Here is a 23,398-nt window from a genome sequence, read left to right on the forward strand (position 1 = left end):
GCAAAAGGTCCTATTTGTAGAAAACTAGTATCCTAGGGTTTACAGAAATGAGTAAATGATGCAGAATCTACTTTTCGGGCCCACTTGGTGTGTGCTTGGGCTGAGCATTAAAGCTTCCACATGTAGAGACTTTTTTTGGAGTTAAACGCAAGCTTTTGTGCCAGTTTGGGCGTTTAACTCCAGCTTTTCTGCCAGTTTTGGCGTTTTGACGCCAGAATTTCTATGCTGACTTGGAACACCGGTTTGGGCCATCAAATCTTGGGCAAAGTATGGACTATTATATATTGCTGGAAATTCCAGGATGTCTACTTTCCAACGCAATTAAGAGCGTACCAATTGGACTTCTGTAGCTCTAGAAAATCCACTTTGAGTGCAGGGAGGTCAGAATCCAATAGCATCTGCAATCCTTTTTCAGCCTCTGAATCATATTTTTGCTCAGGTCCCTCAATTTCAGCCAGAAAATATCTGAAATCACAGAAAAACATACAAACTCATTGTAAAGTCCAGAAATGTGATTTTTACTTAAAAACTAATAAAAACTAACTAAAATATACTAAAAACCTACTAAAAATAATGCCAAAAAGCGTATAAATTATCTGCTCATCATAACACCAAACTTAAATTGTTGCTTGTCCCCAAGCAACTGAAAATCAAATAGGATAAAAAGAATAGAATATACAATGAATTCCAAAAACATCTATGAAGATCAGTTTTAATTAGATGAGCGGGGCTATTAACTTTTTTGCTACCGAACAGTTTTGGCATCTCACTTTAACCTTTGAAGTTCAGAATGATTGGCATCTATAGGAACTCAGAATTCAAATAGTGTTATTGATTCTCCTAGTTCAGTATGTTGATTCTTGATCACAGCTACTTTATGAGTCTTGGCCGTGACCCTAAGCATTTTGTTTTCCAGTATTACCACCGGATACATAGATGCCACAGACACATAAGTGGGTGAACCTTTTCAGATTGTAACTCAGCTTTGCTAGAGTCCCCAATTAGAGGTGTCCAGAGCTCTTAAGCACACTCTTTTTGCTTTGGACCACGACTTTAACCGCTCAGTCTCAAGTTTTCACTTGACACCTTCACGCCACAAGCACATGATTAGGGACAGCTTGGTTTAGCCGCTTAGGCTAGGATTTTATTCCTGTGGGCCCTCCTATTCACTGATGCTCAAAGCCTTGGATCCTTTTTATTTTACCCTTGCCTTTTGGTTTAAAGGGCTATTGGCTTTTTTTGCTTGCTTTTTCTTTTTCTTTTTTTTTCTCCTTTTTTTTGCAAGCTTTTCACTGCTTTTTCTTGCTTCAAGAATCAATTTTATGATTTTTCATATTATCAAATAACATTTCTCCTTTTCTATTATTCTTTCAAGAGCCAACAATTTTAACATTCATGAACAACAAATTCAAAAATATGCACTGTTCAAGCATTCATTCAGAAGAACAAAGGGTATTGCCACCACATCAAAATAATTAAACTATTTTAAAATTCGAAATTCATGTACTTCTTTTTCTTTTTCAATTAAAAATATTTTTCATTTAAGAAAGGTGATGGATTCATATTCATGGCTTTAAGGCATAGACACTAGTGATCATGTAATAAGACACAAACATAAATAAACATAAAGCATCAAAATTCGAAAAACAGAAAATAAAGAACAAGAAAATTAAAGAACGGGTCCACCTTAGTGATGGCGGCTTGTTCTTCCTCTTGAAGATCTTATGGAGTGCTTGAGCTCCTCAATGTCTCTTCCTTGCCTTTGTTGCTCCTCTCTCATGACTCTTTGATCTTCTCTAATTTCATGAAGGAGTATGGGATGCTCTTGGTGCTCCACCCTTAGTTGTCCCATATTGGAACTTAATTCTCCTAGGGAGGTGTTAATTTGCTCCCAATAATTTTGTGGAGGAAAATGCATCCCTTGAGGTATCTCAGGGATTTCATGATGAGGAATTTCCTCATGCTCTTGTCCATGAGTGGGATCTCTTGTTTGCTCCATCCTTTTCTTAGTGATGGGCTTGTCCTTATTAATGAGGATGTCTTCCTCTATGTCAATTCCAGCTGAATTGCAGAGGTGACAAATGAGATGAGGGAAGGCTAATCTTGCCAAAGTAGAGGACTTGTCCGCCACCTTGTAGAGTTCTAGAGATATAACCTCATGAACTTCTACTTCCTCTCCAATCATGATGCTATGGACCATGATAGCCCGGTCTATAGTAACTTCAGACCGGTTGCTAGTGGGAATGATTGAGCGTTGGATAAACTCCAACCATCCCCTAGCCACGGGCTTGAGGTCATGCCTTCTTAGTTGAACTGGCTTTCCTCTTGAATCTCTCTTCCATTGAGCACCCTCTTCACAAATGTCTATGAGGACTTGGTCTAACCTTTGATCAAAGTTGACCCTTCTAGTGTAGGGGTGTGCATCTCCTTGCATCATTGGCAAGTTGAATACCAACCTTACATTTTCCGGACTAAAATCTAAGTATTTTCCCCGAACCATTGTAAGCCAATTCTTTGGGTCCGGGTTCACACTTTGATCATGGTTCTTGGTGATCCATGCATTGGTATAGAACTCTTGAATCATTAAGATTCCGACTTATTGAATGGGGTTGGTGAGAACTTCCCAACCTCTTTTTCGAATCTCATGTTGGATCTCTGGATATTCACCCTTTTTGAGCTTGAAAGGGACCTCGGGGATCACTTTCTTCTTGGCCACAACTTCATAGAAGTGGTCTTGATGCACCCTTGAGATGAATCTCTCAATCTCCCATGATTCGGAGGTGGAAGCTTTTGCCTTCCCTTTCCTCTTTCTAGAGGTTTCTCCGGCCTTTGGTGCCATAAATGGTTATGAAAAAACAAGAAGCAATGCTTTTACCACACCAAACTTAGAAGGTTTGCTCGTCCTCAAGCAAAAAAAGAATGAAGAGAGTAGCGGAAGAAGAAATAGAGGAGATTTGGGGGGGTTAGTATTTCGGCCAAGGGGTGAAGTAGTGTTTAAGATGTGTGAAAATGAAGGAGTGAAGATGGGTTTATATAGGAGTGGAGAGGGGGGTTTGGTTTGGCCATGTATGGGTGGGTTTGGGAGGGAAAGTGGTTTGAATTTGAATGGTGAGGTAGGTGGAGTTTATGATGAATGGATGTGGAATGGTGAAGGGTTTATGGAGAAGAGGGTAGTATTTGATAGGTGAGGGGTTTTTTGGGGAAGAGGTATTGAGTTGATTGGTGAAGGGTATTTGGGGAAGAGTATTATAAAAAGGTGTGAAGAAGAGAGAGAGTGAGTTGAGGTTGGTGGGGATCCTGTGGGGTCCACAGATCCTGAGGTGTCAAGGATTTCTCATCCCTGCACCAATTAGGCGTGCAAAATGCCCTCTGCTGCTAATCTTGGGGTTAAACGCCAGGTTGCTGCCCATTTCTGGCGTTTAACGCCAGCTTCTTGCCCTTTTCTGGCGTTAAACGCTAGTCTGGTGCCCACTTCTGGCGTTAAACGCCCAGAATGGTGCCAGACTGGGCGTTTAACGCCCATTCTACTGCCCTTACTGGCGTTTAAACGCCAGTAGGCTTCTCCTCCAGGGTGTGCTTGTTTTTCATTCTGTTTTTCAGTTTGTTTTTGCTTTTTCAATTATTTTTGTGACTTCACATGATCATCAACCTATAGAAAACATAAAATACAATGGAAAATAGAAATTTAACATAGATAAGTAAAATTGGGTTGCCTCCCAACAAGTGCTTCTTAATGTCAGTAGCTTGACAGTGGGCTCTCATGGAGCCTCACAGGTACTCAGAGCATGATGATGGCCTCTCAACACCTAACTTAGAGTTTGGTTGTGGCCTCCTAACACCCAACTTAGAGTTTGAATGTAGGGATTTTGTTTAACTCTGCATTGAGAGAAGCTTTTCATACTTCCTCTCCATGGTTACAGAGGGAGATCCTTGAGCTTTAAACGCAAGGGGGTCCTCATTCACTTGAAAGACCAATTCTCCTCTGTCAACATCAATCACAGCTTTTGCTGTGGCTAGGAAGGGTCTACCAAGGATGATGGATTTATCCATACACTTCCCAGTATCTAGGATTATGAAATCAGCAGGGATGTAGTGGCCTTCAACCTTTACTAAGATATCCTCTACAAGTCCATAAGCTTGTTTTCTTGAATTGTCTGCCATCTCTAGTGAGATTCTTGCAGCTTGCACCTCAAGGATTCCTAGCTTTTCCATTACAGAGAAAGGCATGGGGTTTATGCTTGACCCTAGGTCACACAGAGCCTTCTCAAAGGTCATGATGCCTATGGTACAAGGTATTGAGAACTTTCCAGGATCTTGTCTCTTCAGAGGTAATTTCTGCCTAGTCAAGTCATCTAGTTCTTTGGTGAGCAAGGGGGTTCATCCTCCCAAGTCTCATTACCAAATAGCTTGGCATTTAGCTTCATGATTGCTCCAAGGTACTTAGCAACTTGTTCTTCAGTAACATCTTCATCCTCTTCAGAGGATGAATATTCATCAGAGCTCATGAATGGCAAAAGTAAATTCAATGGAATCTCTATGGTCTCAGTGTGAGCCTCAGACTCCTATAGTTCCTCATTAGGGAACTCCTTTGAGGCCAGTGGACGTCCATTGAGGTCTTCCTCAGTGGAAATCACTGCCTCTTCCTCCTATCCAAGTTTGGCCGTGTGGGTTATGTTGATGGCCTTGCACTCTCCTTTTGGATTCTCTTCTGTATTGCTTGGAAGAGTACTAGGAGGGAGTTCAGTAACTTTCTTGCTCTGCTGACCCACTTGTGCCTCCAAATTTCTAATGGAGGACCTTGTTTCAGTCATGAAACTTTGAGTGGTTTTAATTAGATCAGAGACTATAGTTGCTAAGTCAGAGTGGCTCTGCTTAGAATTCTCTGTCTGTTGCTGAGAAGATGATGGAAAAGGCTTGCTATTGCTAAACCTATTTCTTCCACTATTATTGTTGAGGCCTCTGTTGATCATTCCATGAGAGGTTTGGATGATTTCTCCATGAAGGATTATAGGTGCTTCCATAGGGTTCTCCCCTGTAATTCACCTCTTCTATTGCTGGGTTCTCAGGATCATAAGCTTCTTCTTCAGATGAAGCTTCTTTGGTACTACCTGTTGCTGCTTGCATTCCAGACAGACTCTGAGAAATCATATTGACTTGTTGAGTCAATATTTTGTTCTGAGCCAATATGGCATTCAGAGTATCAATCTCAAGAACTCCTTTCTTCTGACTTATTCCATTATTCACAGGATTCCTTTCAGAGGTATACATGAATTGGTTATTTGCAACCATTTCAATGAGTTCCTGAGCTTCTGCAGGCGTCTTCTTCAGATGAAAAGATCCTCCAGCAGAACTGTCCAACGACATCTTGGACAGTTCAGACAGACCATCATAGAAGATACCTATGATGCTCTATTCTGAAAGCATGTCAGAAGGACACCTTCTGATTAATTGCTTGTATCTTTCCCAAGCTTCATAGAGGGATTCACCTTCCTTCTGTCTGAAGGTTTAGACTTCCACTCTAAGCTTGCTCAATTTTTGAGGTGGAAAGAACTTTGCCAAGAAGGCATTGACTAGCTTTTTCCAAGAGTTTAGGCTTTCTTTAGGTTGTGAATCCAACTATGTTCTAGCTCTGTCTCTTACAGCAAAGGGAAAGAGCATAAGCTTGTAGACCTCGGGATCAACCTCATTGGTCTTGACAGTGTCACAGATTTACAAGAATTCAGCTAAGAACTGATGAGGATCTTCCAATGGAAGTCCATGAAACTTGTAATTCTGTTGTATTAGAGAAACTAATTGAGGCTTAAGCTCAAAGTTGTTTGCTCCAATGGCAGGGATTGAGATGCTTCTCCCATAGAAGTCAGGAGTAGGTGCAGAAAAGTCACCAAGCACCTTCCTTGCATTGTTGTTGTTTTCGGCTGCCATGGCTTCTTCTTGTTTGAAAAGCTTTGTTAGGTCCTCTACAGAGAGTTGTACTTTAGCTTCTCTTAGCTTTCTCTTCAAGGTCCTTTCAGGTTCAGGATCAGCTTCAACAAGAATGCCTTTGTCCTTGCTCCTGCTCATATGAAAAGAGAGGAGAAGAAAATATAGAATTCTCTATGTCATAGTATAAAGATTCCTTGAGGTGTTAGAGGTAAAGAAGAATAGAAGGAGAAGGTAGAGAAGAAAGAATTCGAACTTATCAAGAGGGATAGAGTTCGAATTGTGCATTGAGGAGGAGTGTTAGTCCATAAATAGAAGGATGTGGGAAGAGGGGAAGAATTTTCGAAAATAAAGTAAAAAGATTTTGAAATAATTAAAAGAAATTTTGAAAATTTGGTGAATGATTTTCGAAAACTAAGATTGGGAAAGAAATTAAAAAGATTTTAAAATTAGAAATAAAAAAGATATGATTGAAACTTAATTTTAAAAAAGATGTGATTGAAAAGATATGATTGAGGAGATATGATTGAGAATAAAATTAAAAAGAAGAAAGTTTTTAAAATTAAAGTTGATTACTTGACCAACAAGAAATTAAAAGATATGATTCTAGAATTAAAACTTTTGATCCTTTCTTAATAGGCAAGTAACAACTTGAAAATTTTGAATTAAATCACTAATTGTAGCAAGGATTTACGAAAATAGTAATAAATAAAAAAAATTGAAAAGAAATTGATTTTGAAAAGATATGCTTGAAAAGATATGATTTGAAAAAAATTTGGTTTTGAAAAATTATGAAAATTTGAAAAAGATTTGAATTAAAACAAAATCTTCCCTCTAGTGTCCTCCTGGCATTAAACGCCCAGAATGGCATTCATTCTGGCGTTTAACACCCAAAATGCTACCTTTTTGGGCGTTTAACTCCCAGCCAGGTACCCTGGCTGGCGTTTAAACGCCAGTTTTCCTTCTTCACTGGGCATTTTGAACGCCCAGCTTTTTCCTGTAATTCCTCTGCTGCATGTTTCTGAATCTTCAATTCTCTATGTTATTGACTTGAAAAGACACAATTTAAAATTTTTTTGAATTTTTAATGATGAGAAACAATGAAAAATGCAACTAAATTCAAATAAACAATGCATGCAAGACACCAAACTCAGAAGTTTGTATACTAAGGACTATAACAATTTAAAAATGCATGTGAGAAACAATAAAAGACACAAAATAAGAGAAATTAAATATCAGAGCACTGGAATCATCAAGAACAACTTGAAGATCAATGAAGAACATATTGCATATATTCGACAAATGCAAGAAGAATAAAGACATGCAATTGACACCAAACTTAAAAATTGACACTTGACTCAAACAAGAAACATAAAATATTTTTGATTTTATAAATTTTATAATTTTTTTTGTGATTTTTCAAAAATTATATGGAAAAGGAAATAAAGATATTCAAAATTTTTAATAATAATTCCAGGAATCATGCAATGTTAGTCTAAAACTCCGGTCCAGGAATTAGACATGGCTTACTAGCCAGCCAAGCTTTCAGTGAAAGCTTCGGTCCAAAACACTAAACATGGCCAATGGCCAGCCAAGCTTTAGCAGATCATTACTTTCAACAGCAAGATTGATAGAAATCATCAAGCTCTTGTGATAATAAGTTGAAACCTCGGTCCAAAAGATTAGACATGGCTTCACAGCCAGCCAGACTTTAACAGATCATCATAAAACTCTAGAATTCATTCTTAGAAACTCTAAAGAACAGAATAGAAAATTTTTTTGTATTTTTGAAAATTTTTTTCGAAAATAAAAAGTAAAAAGCTTAAACATAAAATAAAATTACCTAATCTAAGCAACAAGATGAACCGCCAGTTGTCCAAACTCGAACAATCCCCGGCAACAGCGCCAACAACTTGGTACGCACAATTGTAATCTCAACTCTTTATCACAACTCCGCACAACTAACCAGCAAGATCACTGGGTCGTCCAAGTAATAAACCTTACGTGAGTAAGGGTCGATCCCACGGAGACTGTCGGCTTGAAGCAAGCTATGGTTATCTTGTAAATCTCAGTCAGGCGGATTCAAATGGTTATGGAGAATTGATAATTAAAATATGAATAAAACATAAAATAAAGATAGAGATACTTATGTAATTCATTGGTCAGAATTTCAGATAAGCGTATGAAGATGCTTTGTTCCTCCTAAACTTCTGCTTTCCTATTGCCTTCATCCAATCATTCATACTCCTTTCCATGGCAAGCTTTATGTTGGGCATCACCGTTGTCAATGGCTACTTCCCGTCCTCTCAGTGAAAGTGGTCCAAATGTGCTGTCACCGCACGGCTAATCATCTGTCGGCTAATCATTTTTGGCAGTTCTGAATCACTGCTAGTCGTCAGGTGTTACTTCTCAATAGCCCTATAAAACTCTAGACTCAGTAATATTTACTACATATGAGCCTTTCGTACTAACGGCATCGCGTATGTTAGCTTATTTTTATCATATGCTTTTCTTAACAAGCCCGTTAGGAAAAACATAAACATCTTCAGAGATATATAATATAAAATAAATACCACACTAATAGCAAAATCAAATGACAACAAGATTACAGAAAAAACTTTCATACATATATACGTCTTAAGTTAGTTCATACAAACTTGACACGCTTAGCTATATATAGATATACATATAAACTTATATACAACTGACAACTTTTCAGATACCTGGTTCATATAGAAAACCCCTAAGCTGGTATCCAGACAAACAAAGAAAAGAAAATATCAAGTTCTACCCCTCAAAATTGCTACAAAAGTGAGGAAAAGCAAAGTCTAGGGAATAAAGACCATTTATCCTACTTTCTTTTCACCGTTGAGGCACAAGTCTGCATAACTCATCTCAGGACTAGCATTGGGCATCTCCTGTAGGATTCAAAAAAATATGCTCCTCTGGTACCTCTCTGAATAGAACTCCAGTGGTGACAGACAAGTCAAAATCCTCCATCTGGGGGAAAAGGAAAAGGAAGGGGGTGAGAACCTATATGGTTCCCAGTAAGGTGACATCGTGAAAACACATTTCTCTCGTAAAACCTAGAGTTCTGACTCTATCGTAATAACTCACTTGCTAAGTCTCTCGGCCATTTTTGTATCGTAGGTTCTGACATAACTCTTCCTTGGCATCTTTCTTTGGGATCAATGTCGTTCCTATGCTATTTTCTATGACTATTATTCCTAACTTTACTATCTTGTTCTAAGTTTTGAGAAAGTTAAGTCATAATTTTAAAATACAAACAAGAATTAGAGAATAGAAGATTAACAAGAAGCAGATACCACATGGCAGAAAGAATGAATAGTGAACCATCACAATATCAAATGCGCAAACAATTTGTGATGCATGCCTATTCCTAGTGCCGACCATGAGCTCATGTGTCGGTTGTCTATCCGCAATCCGACGTTACTCGGGGTGAACCCTGAATATGGTCTCTTTACCATGTCAGTCAGGCACAATTATCATCATGGGTGAACCCATGTCAGTTAAGATATCTTAGCATCACGGTAAGAAACAGATTATAAGTTAAGCAAACATTCTCGCATTAGCAACCTCAGGCTATCAGTTAGGCGGGTACTTTCGCATTAGCAATTCGGCGCAAGGCCCATTCAACATACAGTTCTCATGAATCATTATCCATTCATGGTTTCTCATTTTTTTTTTCTTTTCATTATACCTCCACTTCACCAATTACATACACACACCTCCGCATCACCACATTATTAAGCGTACATCCGCATCACCATTTGATTACACATACTTTCGCATCACCATTTAACTAAGTTCATGTGATCTTACAAAAGAAAATTGGGCATAACCTTCCTTAAAACGGTACTAGGGCCACCCTTATGGGTTCCTTTAATCTCAACACTTTTAGACCCTCCTTAACAATTTATCATGTAGACATCCTTAATTGGTTATTATACTCTCTTCAATTCCCTTAGTTATTATAAAATCACTCGTTTAGAAAATAAAGCTTGGTTCTGGGAAAATTCGACCATAATTGAAACTTGTACAAATCTTTCAAAATTCTGCTTTTATTGTAGAAAAACAGCACGGAGCAGTAAACTCAATAAATTCATTAAAAATCCAATTTTCATTCATTGCCTTTCAAAATTGGTGACATCAAACAAGACTCATTTAGATTTCAAACAAAATAAATTATGAATCAATATCATGCCGTATGAAAAAGTTATTCAATCGGGAACGTTGCCCTGCTTTTTTTGAAAAGGGTTTTCAGAATTTAGGAAGTTAGCCACCTTCCCTGCATCATATCTAATTGGCTAAATGTGGTATCAATCTGAAATTTGAACTGGAGATTATAGACATATAAAAATTCAAATTGCCGCTAGTTTCAACTTAATCCCTTATTATAATTAAGAGTTAAGTGGGTTGGAAGTTGGTGCTTCTACAGTAAGAGGATAGAATTTTCTATAAAAACCATCAATCTTCAAAATTCATTTCTTCCAATCTGCTTATCAGTTAATTCTAAAATTTGTATGAGACATTTAAAACATATTAAAGTTTCATAAAAAATAATTTTATACACTATTTTGGTCTGGAATGCTCCTAGATATTCGTTTATTCTGCTGCCAATTATGCAAAAATTGTAGAAATTCTGCACAATACAATTCCAACAACCTCACATGCCAAATTCTACACCCTAGCTTATAACTCCCCTAAAATCACACTTTTATGTTTTCTTTGGTTATCTAAAGTTGTTACCAATCTCAACGCGGCCTCATAAACTCAAATTCAATCATTCACAATTCTTTAAGTACATATACACAATTGAACATATATTTTTCTGCATTATCTTAAACACAGTTTTTCATAGAGACTCATCATCAAGCATACCGATCATAAACCAGCAACCATCATCGTTCAAACATACATTAATTTATCAAACATACAACAATCCATCAATCCAAAACAACAAGCTCAGTAACAAAAGAAGCATTCTATCTATCCTATCACTTACCTTGTTTGTTGATCAAACGCACAAAACTTGCATCTGCTGTCTCTTTGCAACCGAACCCCTCTCTTGCTTGTGATGGTGGTTGTTTCAAAAATCGGGCAAACTAGAGAAATGGAGCAAAGAGATGGTCAGAGATTCAAATTAGAGAAGTAAGGGAAGAAGGTGAAATCACTAGTTCTCACTTTATAAAGAAGCTCGATGAATCAACTGGGTGAGTAGGATGAAGCTCCTGCTTTAGCTTGGTCATCCTCATCCTGCTCTCTATTCTTTTCCCGTCGCTGGCCCTTCCTCTCTTTTCTCTGCTTGATGTGTGTTTTGGGGAAGAAGAGAAATTTGAAGCTACCTACCTACATTTATCAGAAGGAAGGATGGGCTGAGCTGTTGATAAGGGATTCGTGCCTTCTCCTTCCTCCAACACCGCAGCAACGCATCTCTGAGGAGGTGAAACTATGGTTTATGTTGAGTTCCAAGCCGTGCTGAGAGAATAGATAACTAGGGTTGGGTTTATTTGGATGGGAGGTGGTTTAGTTGGACCAAAAGAAAAAAACCAATCCAGTTCAAGGTTTGGTTCATTAAAATAGTGTGGTTCAATGATTCATTTATCAACTCTTTTAAAAAATAATTAAAGAGATTATTAAAATCTTATGAAAGTAATTATTCCATAGAATAATTGAATCGGAAGGGTAATTTTTGAAATCACCGAGTCTTGTTACTAATTAAAACAGAGTAAAATAATATTGAAGTTTAGGACACGCGTTTATCTCTCACAGTATATCTATTCTTTTCACGTATCAAGTCTAAATCTGCCTTATTATTTTATGACAAGGTGATTCTCAGATATTTATCGAATTTTCTCATCACAGAATTTCTGAGAATAACCTTGTGGAGAATCAGAGTGTTATATGCTAGGGTGAGGTGGTGATTTGGGGATGGATCGACACTTTGTGGTTGGCTCAAAGTGAGTTTTTTGGTTCTTTTTTTTATACAGGTGTTTTGTGAAACGGGTTTGTTCAAGGGTTGTGGGTCATGTGTAGAGGTCTTAGTTGTTGGGATTGGGGTGTTGTGGCTTTGTGTGTCATGGTTTGGTCCGTTGTTTGTGTTATTTGGTTTTTGACTACTTCGGATGTTCCTATTGAACTGTTTGGTTTTTCTGGGCTTTTGGGTTATAATTCTTCTTACTGGATTTTGTTGTTGGGCTTGTTCCAATAGGGTTCCCTTTGGTTAATGTCTCTTTCTGACTTTCATTATCCACGCCCTGATTAGAGACATCATTTGTTTCTTTTTCTATTACCTCGTCCTCCACTACCTATAGTGAGGCATACCTCGTGCCTGTCATATTTGTCCCATTTTATATTTCTTTTTTGCTTCCTTATCCACTAGTCCCCCCACCAACCTTTCCAGTTTTTTTTCACCAACCTTTCCAGTTCTTTTTCCACAAGTTGCTCTCTGTACTACCATCCAAGGACCATATTGGTCATCATTCTCCTAAAGGACGTTTTTGCCCTTGTATTTTCCTGCAATTCCCATGCTGCCCTCGTATTTTTTGCCTTCTAACTATTCATTTTTCTTTGTCCCGCCATGTTTCTTCTGGTTGGCCTCCTCTTCTACTCTTTCCAGTTGCTTATTTTTCGGTATTTTTGTTGCAATTTGTTTTCTTATGTCCTACCATACTACAAGAGAAACAAATGTTATAAATCCCTTCATACTCCACTAGGTATTTAACTCCGTTAATGGCGTATTATGAGACCAAAGGCTCATTAAGATCAATTTCAATTTACAACCTAGCAAAATTTTCTCGATATTTGTTAGCTGTATTCGCGTCCATCTTGATTGTTCTTCCTATAATGTTTCCTATCCTCTTCAGCATTTCATCTTCATGGTATTCTATTGCTAGTCCTGGAAGTCTCACTCATGCCGCAATAGAGTTGATAATTGCTTCCTCCGGGTTGAAATTCGGATTCCATGGTCAAATTGTGAGGTAATAGTCTAGGATCTTCCATGGTCCTTCGATGAGGGCGAAATTTAAGTATTATTGAGAGTAAAATTTTACTACAAAGAAATCACTTCCTAGATCAATCACTTCAATAATGCTCTTCCTTCCCCACATAGTTTTTAGTCTCCTAGTGATTGCTGGACAGAAAATCTTCCTTCCGAGGAGTTTCACTATTAGGGTATCCCACTAGGGGTATCTAAGAGTCTTCACAGCTGCCTCGTTTAGGACGAAATTGAAAATCCCATCCATTCTCTCCACTCTAATTTTTGGGGTTTGACTGCTCATTTTTGTTGGCTCGGTAGTACCTCTATTTTTTTCCTCCTTGTCTCCTATCTCCATATCAGTGTCAAATTCTTCAGACTCTTCTCCCTCAGATGATGAGAAGCTGTCATCCTCCATGTCCATGGGGTTTGTCCTTCCTCTTACCGCATCTCTAGGTAGCGTTTGGTGGAGAGACAGAGACGTAAAGACTGAGACTGAGAGACAGAGACTAAGAGACAGATATTGAAATAAATCTCAGTATTCTGTTTGGTGCAAAATGGGAGACAGAAATTGAAACAAGAATGAAACTCTAATTTAATTTGCACAAAGGATAAAATTAGAATTAATTAATTGAAATGGGGGTATTTTAGGTATAAAATGTTATTAAAGTTTCAGTCTCCATCTCTAAAAATTTTAGTCCCCTGTCTCTCTACTTTTTGGAGGTACTGAAATACTGAAATTTTGGAGACAGAGACAAAAATTTTAGTACCAGTCTCTGAACCAACAAACATGATATTGAGTCACAGTCTCTCAATCTCTGTCTCAGTACCTCAAAACAAACGCTACGTAGGTAGCGTTTGGTGGAGAGACAGAGACAGAAAGACTGAGATTGAGAGACAGAGACTAAGAGACGGAGATTGAAATAAATCTCAGTATTCTGTTTGGTACAAAATGGGAGACAGAAATTGAAACAACAATGAAACTCTAATTTAATTTGCACAAAGGATAAAATTGAAATTAATTAATTGAAATAAAGGTATTTTAGGTATAAAATGTTATTAAAGTTTCAGTCTCCATCTTTAAAAATTTTAGTCCCCTATGTCCCTACTTTTTGGAGGTACTGAAATACTGAAATTTTGAAGACAGAGACAGAAAATTTAGTACCAATCTCTGAACTAACAAACATAATATTGAGTCACAGTCTCTCAGTCTCTGTCTTAGTACCTCAAAACAAACGCTATCTAAAAGACTTGGTTTTTTGGGTCTCCACTACCGGCTGGTGCATAGTCACTATATTTGGTTGTTGATTCTCTTCTAACATCCAATCCTCTTCTTTGGAAACGAGAGAGGTGTCTCTTATAAAGGTTTGGTCTTCCCCCACCTTGCATACTTTCGTTCCACTTCTTTCCATTATGTCTATCTTCTGCTCTGGTGGTTGTCGTGGCTCATGTGTCTTGGAGTGTCCTTCCTCCTTTAATGAGGTGGGGTTCAGCAGTGTTCACTGGGGTGTACGAAGAGAAAAATGAAGATCAAACCTTTTTAGATAAATAATTTTTTCACCGAAGTAGATTTTCTTGACTTCTTGGGCCTCAAAAGTTTGCTTGGACGGACAAACACCAACCTAGAAGAGCCCAATGTACATCTTAAGAGCCCTTTAAGCCTTTTAGACAAAAAGGTCAATGAGTCTTAACCCAATAAAAAACTCTTTGATAGTAACCAGTGTCTTTGGTTTCGTATGATGTGGTCACTTTACTCACTTGTCTACCCCCGTTGCCACGAAACAATTCACACTTTAGCCACGACGCCAGTAAGACAGAAAAGCCCATTGCTTAATCTAGACGGTAGAACAAATCAAATGGTTAAACTAACGGCTCAGATCGCATTATTATCCAACACCAACGGTTAACGACACAGAGGGTGCATCAAACGCCACGGACCTGCAACCACAACTCAATGCTCCGGTATATAAATCCACTACCTCTTTCCTTGCCCTACTTCATATTTTCCAAATTTCCAATTTCAGATTGTGTTGCTGAAGAAGAAAGAGAAGGCTTTACTCTCTGCGAATTTCTCACTCTCTCTCTCTCTCTCACTCACTCTCTCTCTTCAGGTACTTGCAGTGCTATCTGCAGTGTCGATTAGGGTTTAGAATCTGAAAAACCTAAGCCAGGTTTTGTCGTAGCTATTTATTAGAATTCAAATTTTGTACTAATTGATGATTATGTTTGCTCTGAATCCAAATGCTGTACCTAGAATTCTTGTTACTGTGAGTCTGTGATTTTGTGATGCGCTCTTTGTTGCACTCCTAGATTTTAGGAATTCTATTTAATTCAGCTCCAAGCCTTTGTAGAATGCGATGAATTATCTCTTTTTGTTTGTATGCTTGTATATATAATTTAGGGAAACTATGTTTGCATTTAGAGCAACACTGCATAGTGAGAACAACAATGAATTTCTTTAGTTTTGTCCTTCCATTTCTAACCTGCTAGTTAACTTTTTCTGTAGGATTATTACCGCGTTACTATTTGCTTGTTTGATTCATTAAGCTTTTGAAGGTGAAGGCTTGCTTATTCAACTATGGGAGATAGTGAAACAGTAGTTGCCGAAGCACCTGCAGCTGAGACACATGCTGCTGCTGGGTTTGGTGACTCTGCCTCAAACCCTACTCAGGAAGCAGCTTCTACTGTTGCTGAGCCTGCTGCAGAGGCTGTTACTCAAGCCAATTCAGCTTATGCCTTAGGTTATTCGAATACTGGCGACGGGAATGCTTATGCTGGGGATCCTAATGCTATGCAACCAGAAGCCCAAACCAATTCAATGGAGGATTCCAAGCAAGGTACTGAAGCTCCAAGTGGGCTTGGAAGTGCAGCTACAGGCTCAAGTCAAGTAAATGGTGGTCCAGTGGGTGCAATAGCAAATGCAACAGGACTTGAAAATGGGAATGCATTAGGGAACACTGATGGATCGGCTGATGAGAAACAGCTTGTGGATGGTTATGGTATGATATTTTCTGTTACCTATATGCAATGCAACCCAATTTTTGTGTCCGATTCATTTGTTTTATTATCATCTTTTATTTTGCTGCTTGCAGCTGCCATGTCTGCTGAAGAAGATCGACTGTGGAATATTGTAAGAGCTAATTCTTCAGATTTTACGGCTTGGACTTCCTTGATCGAAGAGACAGAGAAGGTGGCCGAGGTTTGTTTCCATAATACATAAGACTTGAATTAGTTGTTGGAACTTGGATGTGTTATTATTCTAGTATTAACGTTTTTATTTCGATGACTGGGAGGAAAGTGTTTTGCTCTGCTGTTTTCAGTGGCAGTGTCTGCTTCGAGCTTTATAATGTAATGTCTAGTTTGAGTATGTCTTGCATATAGAATATATGAGCTCTTTGATTCTTTTTTTTCCCTTTTTAATTGGAGTAGAGTTGTATGGATGCATGTTGTCGCTGGTTTGTGTCTATTCTCTGGTTATTCAGTCATTTCTTTCTTTCTTTTTTCGTTGTGGGGAATGTATTTTTACAATTCCAGCCAATTGCATGTGGTGTTTTCGCATTGAAGAAGTTTGAGATATTTTTAGACTTCTAATACTTCCTGAGAAAAAGATGAGGCAATGAAATGATATTTTAATGCATGATATTCTTGCAATTACAATTGTATGTATGTGTGTTCAAAGGCATTGAATTGAACCATCTACATTGTAAATTTAAAAATACATATCTGTGTTTTCCCCTAAAGAAAATTTAATTCAAAATAGTTTGTTGTAATTCTTTGTCTCTAAAAAATGCTTTTTCTGGTTGTAATTTTCACATGATTTTTTGTGGGCAATATATTTGATTTGGTTTTCCAAAAGGAGAATGAAGTGAGCACTGTTCTGCATTTTGTTACTCATTGGAATGCTTCTTAGAAATTGTGATATATCTGCCATATGAAAGTTCGTTTTTGTCTTCTATTGTCTTTCTAATCTCTGGATCTTTTTTTGATGGCAACATTGTTATTGTTTTTATTTCTGCTCTAAGTTCTAGTACTCACAAATGACAAAACCCATTCAATAAATTCATCATTGCAGGATAACATTCTGAAGATTCGAAGAGTTTATGATGCTTTTCTAGCTGAGTTTCCCTTATGTTATGGTTATTGGAAGAAATATGCTGATCATGAGGCACGGCTTGGCTCTGTCGATAAAGTTGTTGAAGTTTATGAACGTGCTGTTCAAGGTGTTACCTATTCAGTGGATATGTGGTTGCATTATTGCATATTTGCTATAGGCACGTATGGGGATCCAGACACTGTGCGTAGGTAATGGTTGCTTATTTTTTATTATTTTTTCCCCTTTTTGGCATTGGGAGGTTTTCATCAGATTTCTTATTCACTGGGCTGTGGTGTTTCTCGCCTGCTTTCTAACCGAATTTCAGAATGGGTGCAACAGTGATATCTTCCTTTTCTGGCGGAAAAGCTTTGATAGGATTGCATGTCAGAATGTTTTCCTTTCTGATGTGGAAATTTGGTTTTGAATCCACTATATGGAGTTGTTTGAAACTTTTAGGGCCATAATATACTTTTGCATTTGATTTTGAAGTCCAGAGTTATGTAGTTTGTTTTCTCCCCCCTTTTTGGAATGGTATCTGTCTTTAACTTTGACACTCTGAGGTGATCAATTTGCAAATTGCTGCTGGGAAGATCTCATCTGGTTAATGGCTAAGATGGCCTCTAAGACTGCTCCATTTCTCGGACATAGTATGATTTTTTGCAGGAAGGTAAATGCAGCGTTTGGATGTCTTATATGATGTTACGAGTGATTTGTTTGTCCCCTTGAACACTAGTGCTGCTGTCTCCCGTATATGGATGTGCATCAGTAAGTAGATGTTTGTACTCACCTATTAACCAGAACTGTGTGTCCATGTGTCAGGCTTTTTGAACGAGGATTAGCTTATGTTGGGACAGATTATCTTTCTTTTCCTCTTTGGGACAAGTACATTGAATATGAGTACATGCAGCAAGACTGGGCCCGTCTTGCCAATATCTACACTAGAATATTAGAGAATCCAAATCAGCAACTGGATCGATATTTCAACAGGTGATTATTTGTTTTTACATTATTTATCCATCTCTGTTAAGTTTGAAAATACATTGCTAATGGTTCTTGGTGGTTTTTGTCCTACTATTTTATTTGTGTAACGTTGCTTGCTGAAAATGATGTTGCAGCTTCAAGGAGTTAGCTGCAAATCGACCTCTTTCAGAGCTACAAACTGCTGATGAAGCTGCTGTAGTGGCAGGTGCTGCTTCAGAGGCTGCTGACCAAACTGTTGAGGGAGAGGTTCGTCCTGATGGTGCAGAAAATTCTCCTAAACCTGTAAGTGCTGGATTAACAGAAGCAGAAGAGTTGGAGAAGTATATCGCCATTAGAGAAGAGATGTATAAGAAAGCTAAAGAGTTCGATTCTAAGATCATTGGTTTTGAAACAGCTATCAGGAGGCCATACTTTCATGTACGGCCACTCAATGTTGGAGAGCTTGAAAATTGGCATAATTATCTGGATTTTATAGAGAGGGAAGGTGACTTAAGCAAGGTAACTGAGCTGGTTTCTAGTGTGCATTATTTCTATTCCTAGTTTTTCCTGACTTAGATTGACTTACAGTAAGTAAATCTGCTGTATATGTTTTACTGGATAATTCGTTGGATGAAGCAACTTTTTAATCGGGAAATTGAACTGAGACTAAAGCATGGGCCTTCAAATTGGTTTCTTGAGGCTAAGTACTTCAAACCCTAATTTGTCAGTGGACATTCTAGGTTCATCATGTGTTTGTGAAAGTTTATTCTTTTTAAAGTGCGAATGTTATGCATGCAGGTGTCCTCTAATCTTCCTAATCATCTGTCTCAGGCAAGGAGGGTCCCTCCTTTCATATTAGAGGGGCCTCTCTGTTCCGCTAAGGAGTATTTCTTAATGCTTCGCATTATCTTTTTACCATTTATATTATTGATTTTTGCTTATGTATCATCAGGAGCATCTTTTACAGAAGTTTATTTTCTTTCTTTCTATGAATTAGATTGTCAAGTTATATGAGCGGTGTGTCATTGCATGTGCCAATTACCCTGAGTACTGGATACGCTATATTTTGTGTATGGAAGCCAGTGGAAGTATGGATCTTGCAAATAATGTGCTTGCTCGGGCAACCCAAGTCTTTGTCAAGGTAGTTTCTGTTGCTTGTGCTCCACATTGCTGATTTTCTGTGAAGTTGTAATCATTAACTGTAGTGTTCAAGTAACTACTTTTGCTCCAAAAAGTTTGATGACCATGTTGTCAAATAATATATATTACAATTAAATTCATGTCATGTAGTATCTTGAATTTGATCATTGTTATTTGTAATGATGCAGAGGCAACCTGAAATACATCTTTTTTCTGCTCGGTTTAAGGAGCAGTCTGGAGATATAGCTGGTGCTAGAGCTGCCTATCAACTTGTTCATACTGAAATTTCTCCTGGTCTTCTTGAAGCGATAATCAAGCACGCGAATATGGAACATCGACTGGTATGAGGACTTCATAAATAGTGTCTCTTCCATGCCAATTCAAGTGTCCATTGCTTACATCTTTTCAATCCCTTTGGATGGCAGGGAAAGTTGGAGGATGCCTTCTCTTTGTATGAACAAGCCATTGCCATTGAAAAGGGAAAAGAACATTCCCAAACATTGCCGATGCTGTTTGCTCAATTTTCTCGATTCGTCTATTTGGTAAGTTTGGAAATTTATATGGTACAAATATCCTGAATATTTTTTCTCATTTGAAGCATCAATAAGATTAGACATGGATGTGCATTTTCATTTGTCCTTTGCTATGTTATATTATTATTATTATTATTATTATTATTATTATTATTATTATTATTAGCATAGGAACACGCCCCTATATTGTTAGTAAGACATCAATTTCTTAAGACTTTTTCAACTTTCCAAAATTCAAAATTATATTTTAAGGTTGTTATAATTTTTGGCTGTATGTCTTCTGATTTTCAAAAAAGTTATCTTTTAAGGTGCTTTTTGAGAAGTTAATATCTTACTTCTCAAGGGACACTTAATACAACGATAAACAAGCACTTCTACACTTTCTCTTCAATTGCAAAATAACTTGCTTTTAAATTACTTTCTAGAATTGTATTTTATGATGTTTAAGTACTTGTTTGGATGAATTTCTACGAAAATATCTTTTTTAAGTGATTTTTTTTATAAGATCTTTTAGAAAAGTAAAATAATTTTATGTTTGGATATCTCATGTAAAAATATCTTTTTATCTAACAATTATGTTTGGAAATAATACAAAAATACTTTTTTATTTATTATGTCAAAAACATCTTTTTTTAATGTGAAAAATATCTTTTAACAATAGATGTAAATTGTAGTTTCTAAAATTTTTTTTTTTCTGGTGCTTTTACTTTTACTACTAAAATTTTACCACACACACTAAAAATAAAAAAAAAAAGATAATTCTTTCAATGAAAAAAAATCTTTTTCTAACAACTTAATGGCACCAAACAAGGACTAAATACCAAAATGGGCCCATATTTTTATTAATAAGGTTTTGCTTAATGATTACTTTAAGCAAACTTTTTTAGGATGCAAACAAGGAATACTTTTATATAGATAACAATATTTAAAGCTTATTGTCATTAAATGCATCAAGAACATACAAAACCTTCCATTTTTTTGTTTTTGGTTGTTTTGGGGGGGGGGGGGGGGTTAAAGTGTGCCCTTGGGGCATTATTTATGGCTCCAATGATACATTATGAAGTATCTTTTATGTATTAGGTTAACCGTTTTTTAATTTTACTCAATAATTCTGGTTATATATCACTGGTTATATAGCTTCAGTCAGTGTTAATTGTATACTTATTGAATTTGTTCTTATCATTTCTGCCCAGGCTTCTGGGAATGCAGAAAAGGCAAGACAGATTCTAGTTGAAGGGGTTGAGAATGTTATGATGTCGAAACCGCTACTTGAGGTCTGTCCTACGTTTCCATTTCACTATAAATTATAAATTAATTTGTATAATGCAGTTGCGGAATTTTCATGTATTTCCTCAATTTTTGCAGATCTAATGAGTTCCTTCGCTTCTACATTACTTGCAGGCTTTATTGCATTTTGAGGCTATTCAGCCCCCACCAAAGCGAGTTGATATGAACTATTTGGAGTCATTGGTAGTCAAATTTATAATGCCTAACCCTGAGAGTCCTGGTGTTGTAAGTGCAGCTGAGCGGGAGGAACTTTCTAGCATTTTTTTGGAGGTAAACCATTTATGCGGAGTAGTGGGCCTTACCTGAATTTCATCTTTGCTCAATGGTTATTTGGTTGGAATGGTACATTCAGATGTCATTAGTTGGAGCTTCATTATGTATCCAGTGTCCAGTTCCTTATAGGTGCCTTCTTTTCTTAAAAAATATATTCTATATGGTCCATGGTTTGATTCTTCTTTCTTTTTTAAATGGTTATTTTAAGTGACATGAAATGGCCTCATGTGGATGTCTTTGTTGTTAACAAAATTTTTCTTTCTGCTTTTTTTCCCTCGTGTAATCTTGAAAATTGACGCCTTGTTAAAATATTTCACAAACTTTTTTGTTCATTTTCCAGTTTTTGAATCTCTTTGGAGATGTCCAATCTATCAAGAGGTGTGAGGATAGGCATGCCAAATTGTTCTTGCCACACAGGAGCATGTCAGAGTTAAAAAAACGTCATGCTGAGGACTTTTTAGCTTCAGATAAAGCAAAAATGGCAAGATCTTATTCTGTTCCATCAGCTGCTCAATCTGCAGTGGGTGCATATCCAAATGCACAGAATCAGTGGGCTAATTATGGTGTACAACCTCAAGCTTGGCCACCAGCCACACAGGCACAACAGTGGCCTGCTGGCTACACTCAGCCGGTATATCTATCATTTCTCTTTTACGTGCTTGTTTGCTCTGCATGAACAGGGTTTGTTTATATGTCCTACTTACTAGGGAGAAATAAAAGGTTAATTGCTTCTGTTATCATACTTCCATATAATTAGAAAGGATTAGGAACACATTAATCTGATGCACCACAGGCAATCAATCCACAGCAATAACAGCATTGGTTATAAAGGGTTGAATTAGCATTTGTGCAGCCTTTTCGATCATGCAACTGTGGGTTGATTGCTGACAGTTGTGTCCTTATTGCTTTTCATTTATGTTTTGATGGAGTTTGTCTTGTCAATTATAACATGGCATTGTTTTATCCACATGTAGTTGATACCATCTAAATATCTAACAGGACAAGTCTTGGTTGGTGACTGTAGTTGACTTGTGGTTTATATTCTTGAGATGTCATGTCTATTCTGCAGCTTGACAATTTTCTTAGTTCCATGTTTTTGGGGGTAGCAAGCGGTGGCTCTTTATGAGGTCTCTATCCTTGTTTTGAACTGATTGATTCTGATTTGATGCAGGCTTCATATGGGGCTTATGCTGGATATGGAGCTAACTATCCAAATTCTCAGGTGCCTGCATCAGTTCCACAAAATACTGCTTATGGAGCCTATCCAGCAGCATATCCGGTACAGGTACAATCCAGTTTCATGTCATGTTTTTGTGATTTTTTGGCCCTATATGATTTGTTTCCCTTACTGTTGTGTAAGATAAATTTGTGTACCTATTTTCTAGCGTTAATTGATTTCTCAGTCGTCCACATAAGGCTGCTACACCTTAATATGTCTATTGATTGTGTCATCTCTGGACACTCTGCTATGCTGAGATTGCTAGTCGATGTAACTACTCTCTTTTTTTTGTTTCCTCCAGCCAGCCGTTCCCCAGCAAAGTTATGCACAACCTGCAGCGGCTGTGGCTCCTGCAGCGGCTGTGGCTCCTGCACAGCAACCTGCTGCAGTTCCTCAAGCCTATTACGGGAGTTATTACTGAGCTGCCTAAATGAAATGGCTCCTGTTTCTTCGTGTATTTTGTTTTTCTCTTGGGTCTTCATATTATAGGTTAGATATTAGGGAGTTTGGAGCATAGTTGTAGTGAGCTCAAGTTTATACCCATTGAAGATAGTAGAATATGATTTTGATTAACCTGCAATTATTAGTCACGTTGATTCCATAAAAGATGTCTATTTTTTCCTCTAGATTGTCGTTTGTCATTTGATAATTGCATTTGTGCGATAAGTTAACAGTCATGGGTCGTTAACATGAATTTTCAAATTTCGTCGGGTAAAGTTGTTAAAAAAAAACTAGTGTTAGAAATGCCCTTTGTTGATCGTGAAAAAACTTAAATTAACATACGAGTGGTATGATAGGGTGCAGTGGATTACCACTCTGCTCTAAGTAAGTAAATATAGCACGTCAAAAGGAAATCGTATTTGAGTTATATTGGAGTATATATTTGGTCGAGAAAAAGAGTGTCTCTTCCATTTAGGATAAGTTTCAAATTTGTCTCAAAATATTTGGTCCGTTTAATTTACGTATCTAATGACTAA

The 23,398-nt window shown here is 37.4% G+C and overlaps 1 protein-coding gene and 1 non-coding gene across 6 annotated transcripts; both read left to right on the top strand.

Moving 5' to 3' along the window:
- Positions 1-5,418: 5,418 nt before the first annotated feature.
- LOC148554923 (small nucleolar RNA R71) lies at positions 5,419-5,526 on the top strand. Its single transcript, XR_015886897.1, has one exon. It is a non-coding gene; the product is annotated as a small nucleolar RNA R71 (small nucleolar RNA).
- An 8,721-nt stretch (positions 5,527-14,247) lies between these two features.
- PRP39 (Tetratricopeptide repeat (TPR)-like superfamily protein) lies at positions 14,248-23,047 on the top strand. Of its 5 annotated transcripts, none has more exons than XM_088490213.1 (14): positions 14,248-14,878; positions 15,028-15,915; positions 16,009-16,115; positions 16,989-17,218; positions 17,829-17,996; positions 18,125-18,488; positions 18,967-19,110; positions 19,298-19,450; positions 19,535-19,651; positions 20,836-20,916; positions 21,044-21,199; positions 21,543-21,833; positions 22,374-22,487; positions 22,723-23,047. In XM_088490213.1, exons 2-14 carry the CDS (start codon positions 15,495-15,497, stop codon positions 22,840-22,842), a joined length of 2,466 nt encoding a protein of 821 aa, XP_088346339.1. In that variant the 5' UTR covers positions 14,248-14,878; positions 15,028-15,494; the 3' UTR covers positions 22,843-23,047. The 5 variants fall into 5 exon arrangements, with proteins under 5 accessions (XP_088346339.1, XP_020959936.1, XP_016207370.1 ...); XM_021104277.2 differs by having other exon boundaries at positions 14,677-15,027; positions 15,473-15,915; XM_016351884.3 differs by having other exon boundaries at positions 14,849-15,027; positions 15,423-15,915.
- The last annotated feature ends 351 nt before the right edge of the window (positions 23,048-23,398 follow it).

Source organism: Arachis ipaensis, chromosome B6 (genome assembly GCF_059453495.1).
Source record: "Arachis ipaensis isolate K30076 ecotype BB chromosome B6, ASM5945349v1, whole genome shotgun sequence".
NCBI lineage: Eukaryota > Viridiplantae > Streptophyta > Magnoliopsida > Fabales > Fabaceae > Arachis > Arachis ipaensis.

What these genes read in the sequence shown, in the direction of transcription:
- PRP39 (XM_088490213.1), top strand. Translation starts at nt 15,495, where the DNA reads ATGGGAGATAGTGAAACAGTAGTTGCCGAAGCACCTGCAGCTGAGACA. An exon ending in GATCCAGACACTGTGCGTAG is followed by an intron (nt 17,219 to 17,828) that starts GTAATGGTTGCT and finishes TCCATGTGTCAG; the next exon opens with GCTTTTTGAACGAGGATTAG. An exon ending in GGGAAGGTGACTTAAGCAAG is followed by an intron (nt 18,489 to 18,966) that starts GTAACTGAGCTG and finishes TCTATGAATTAG; the next exon opens with ATTGTCAAGTTATATGAGCG.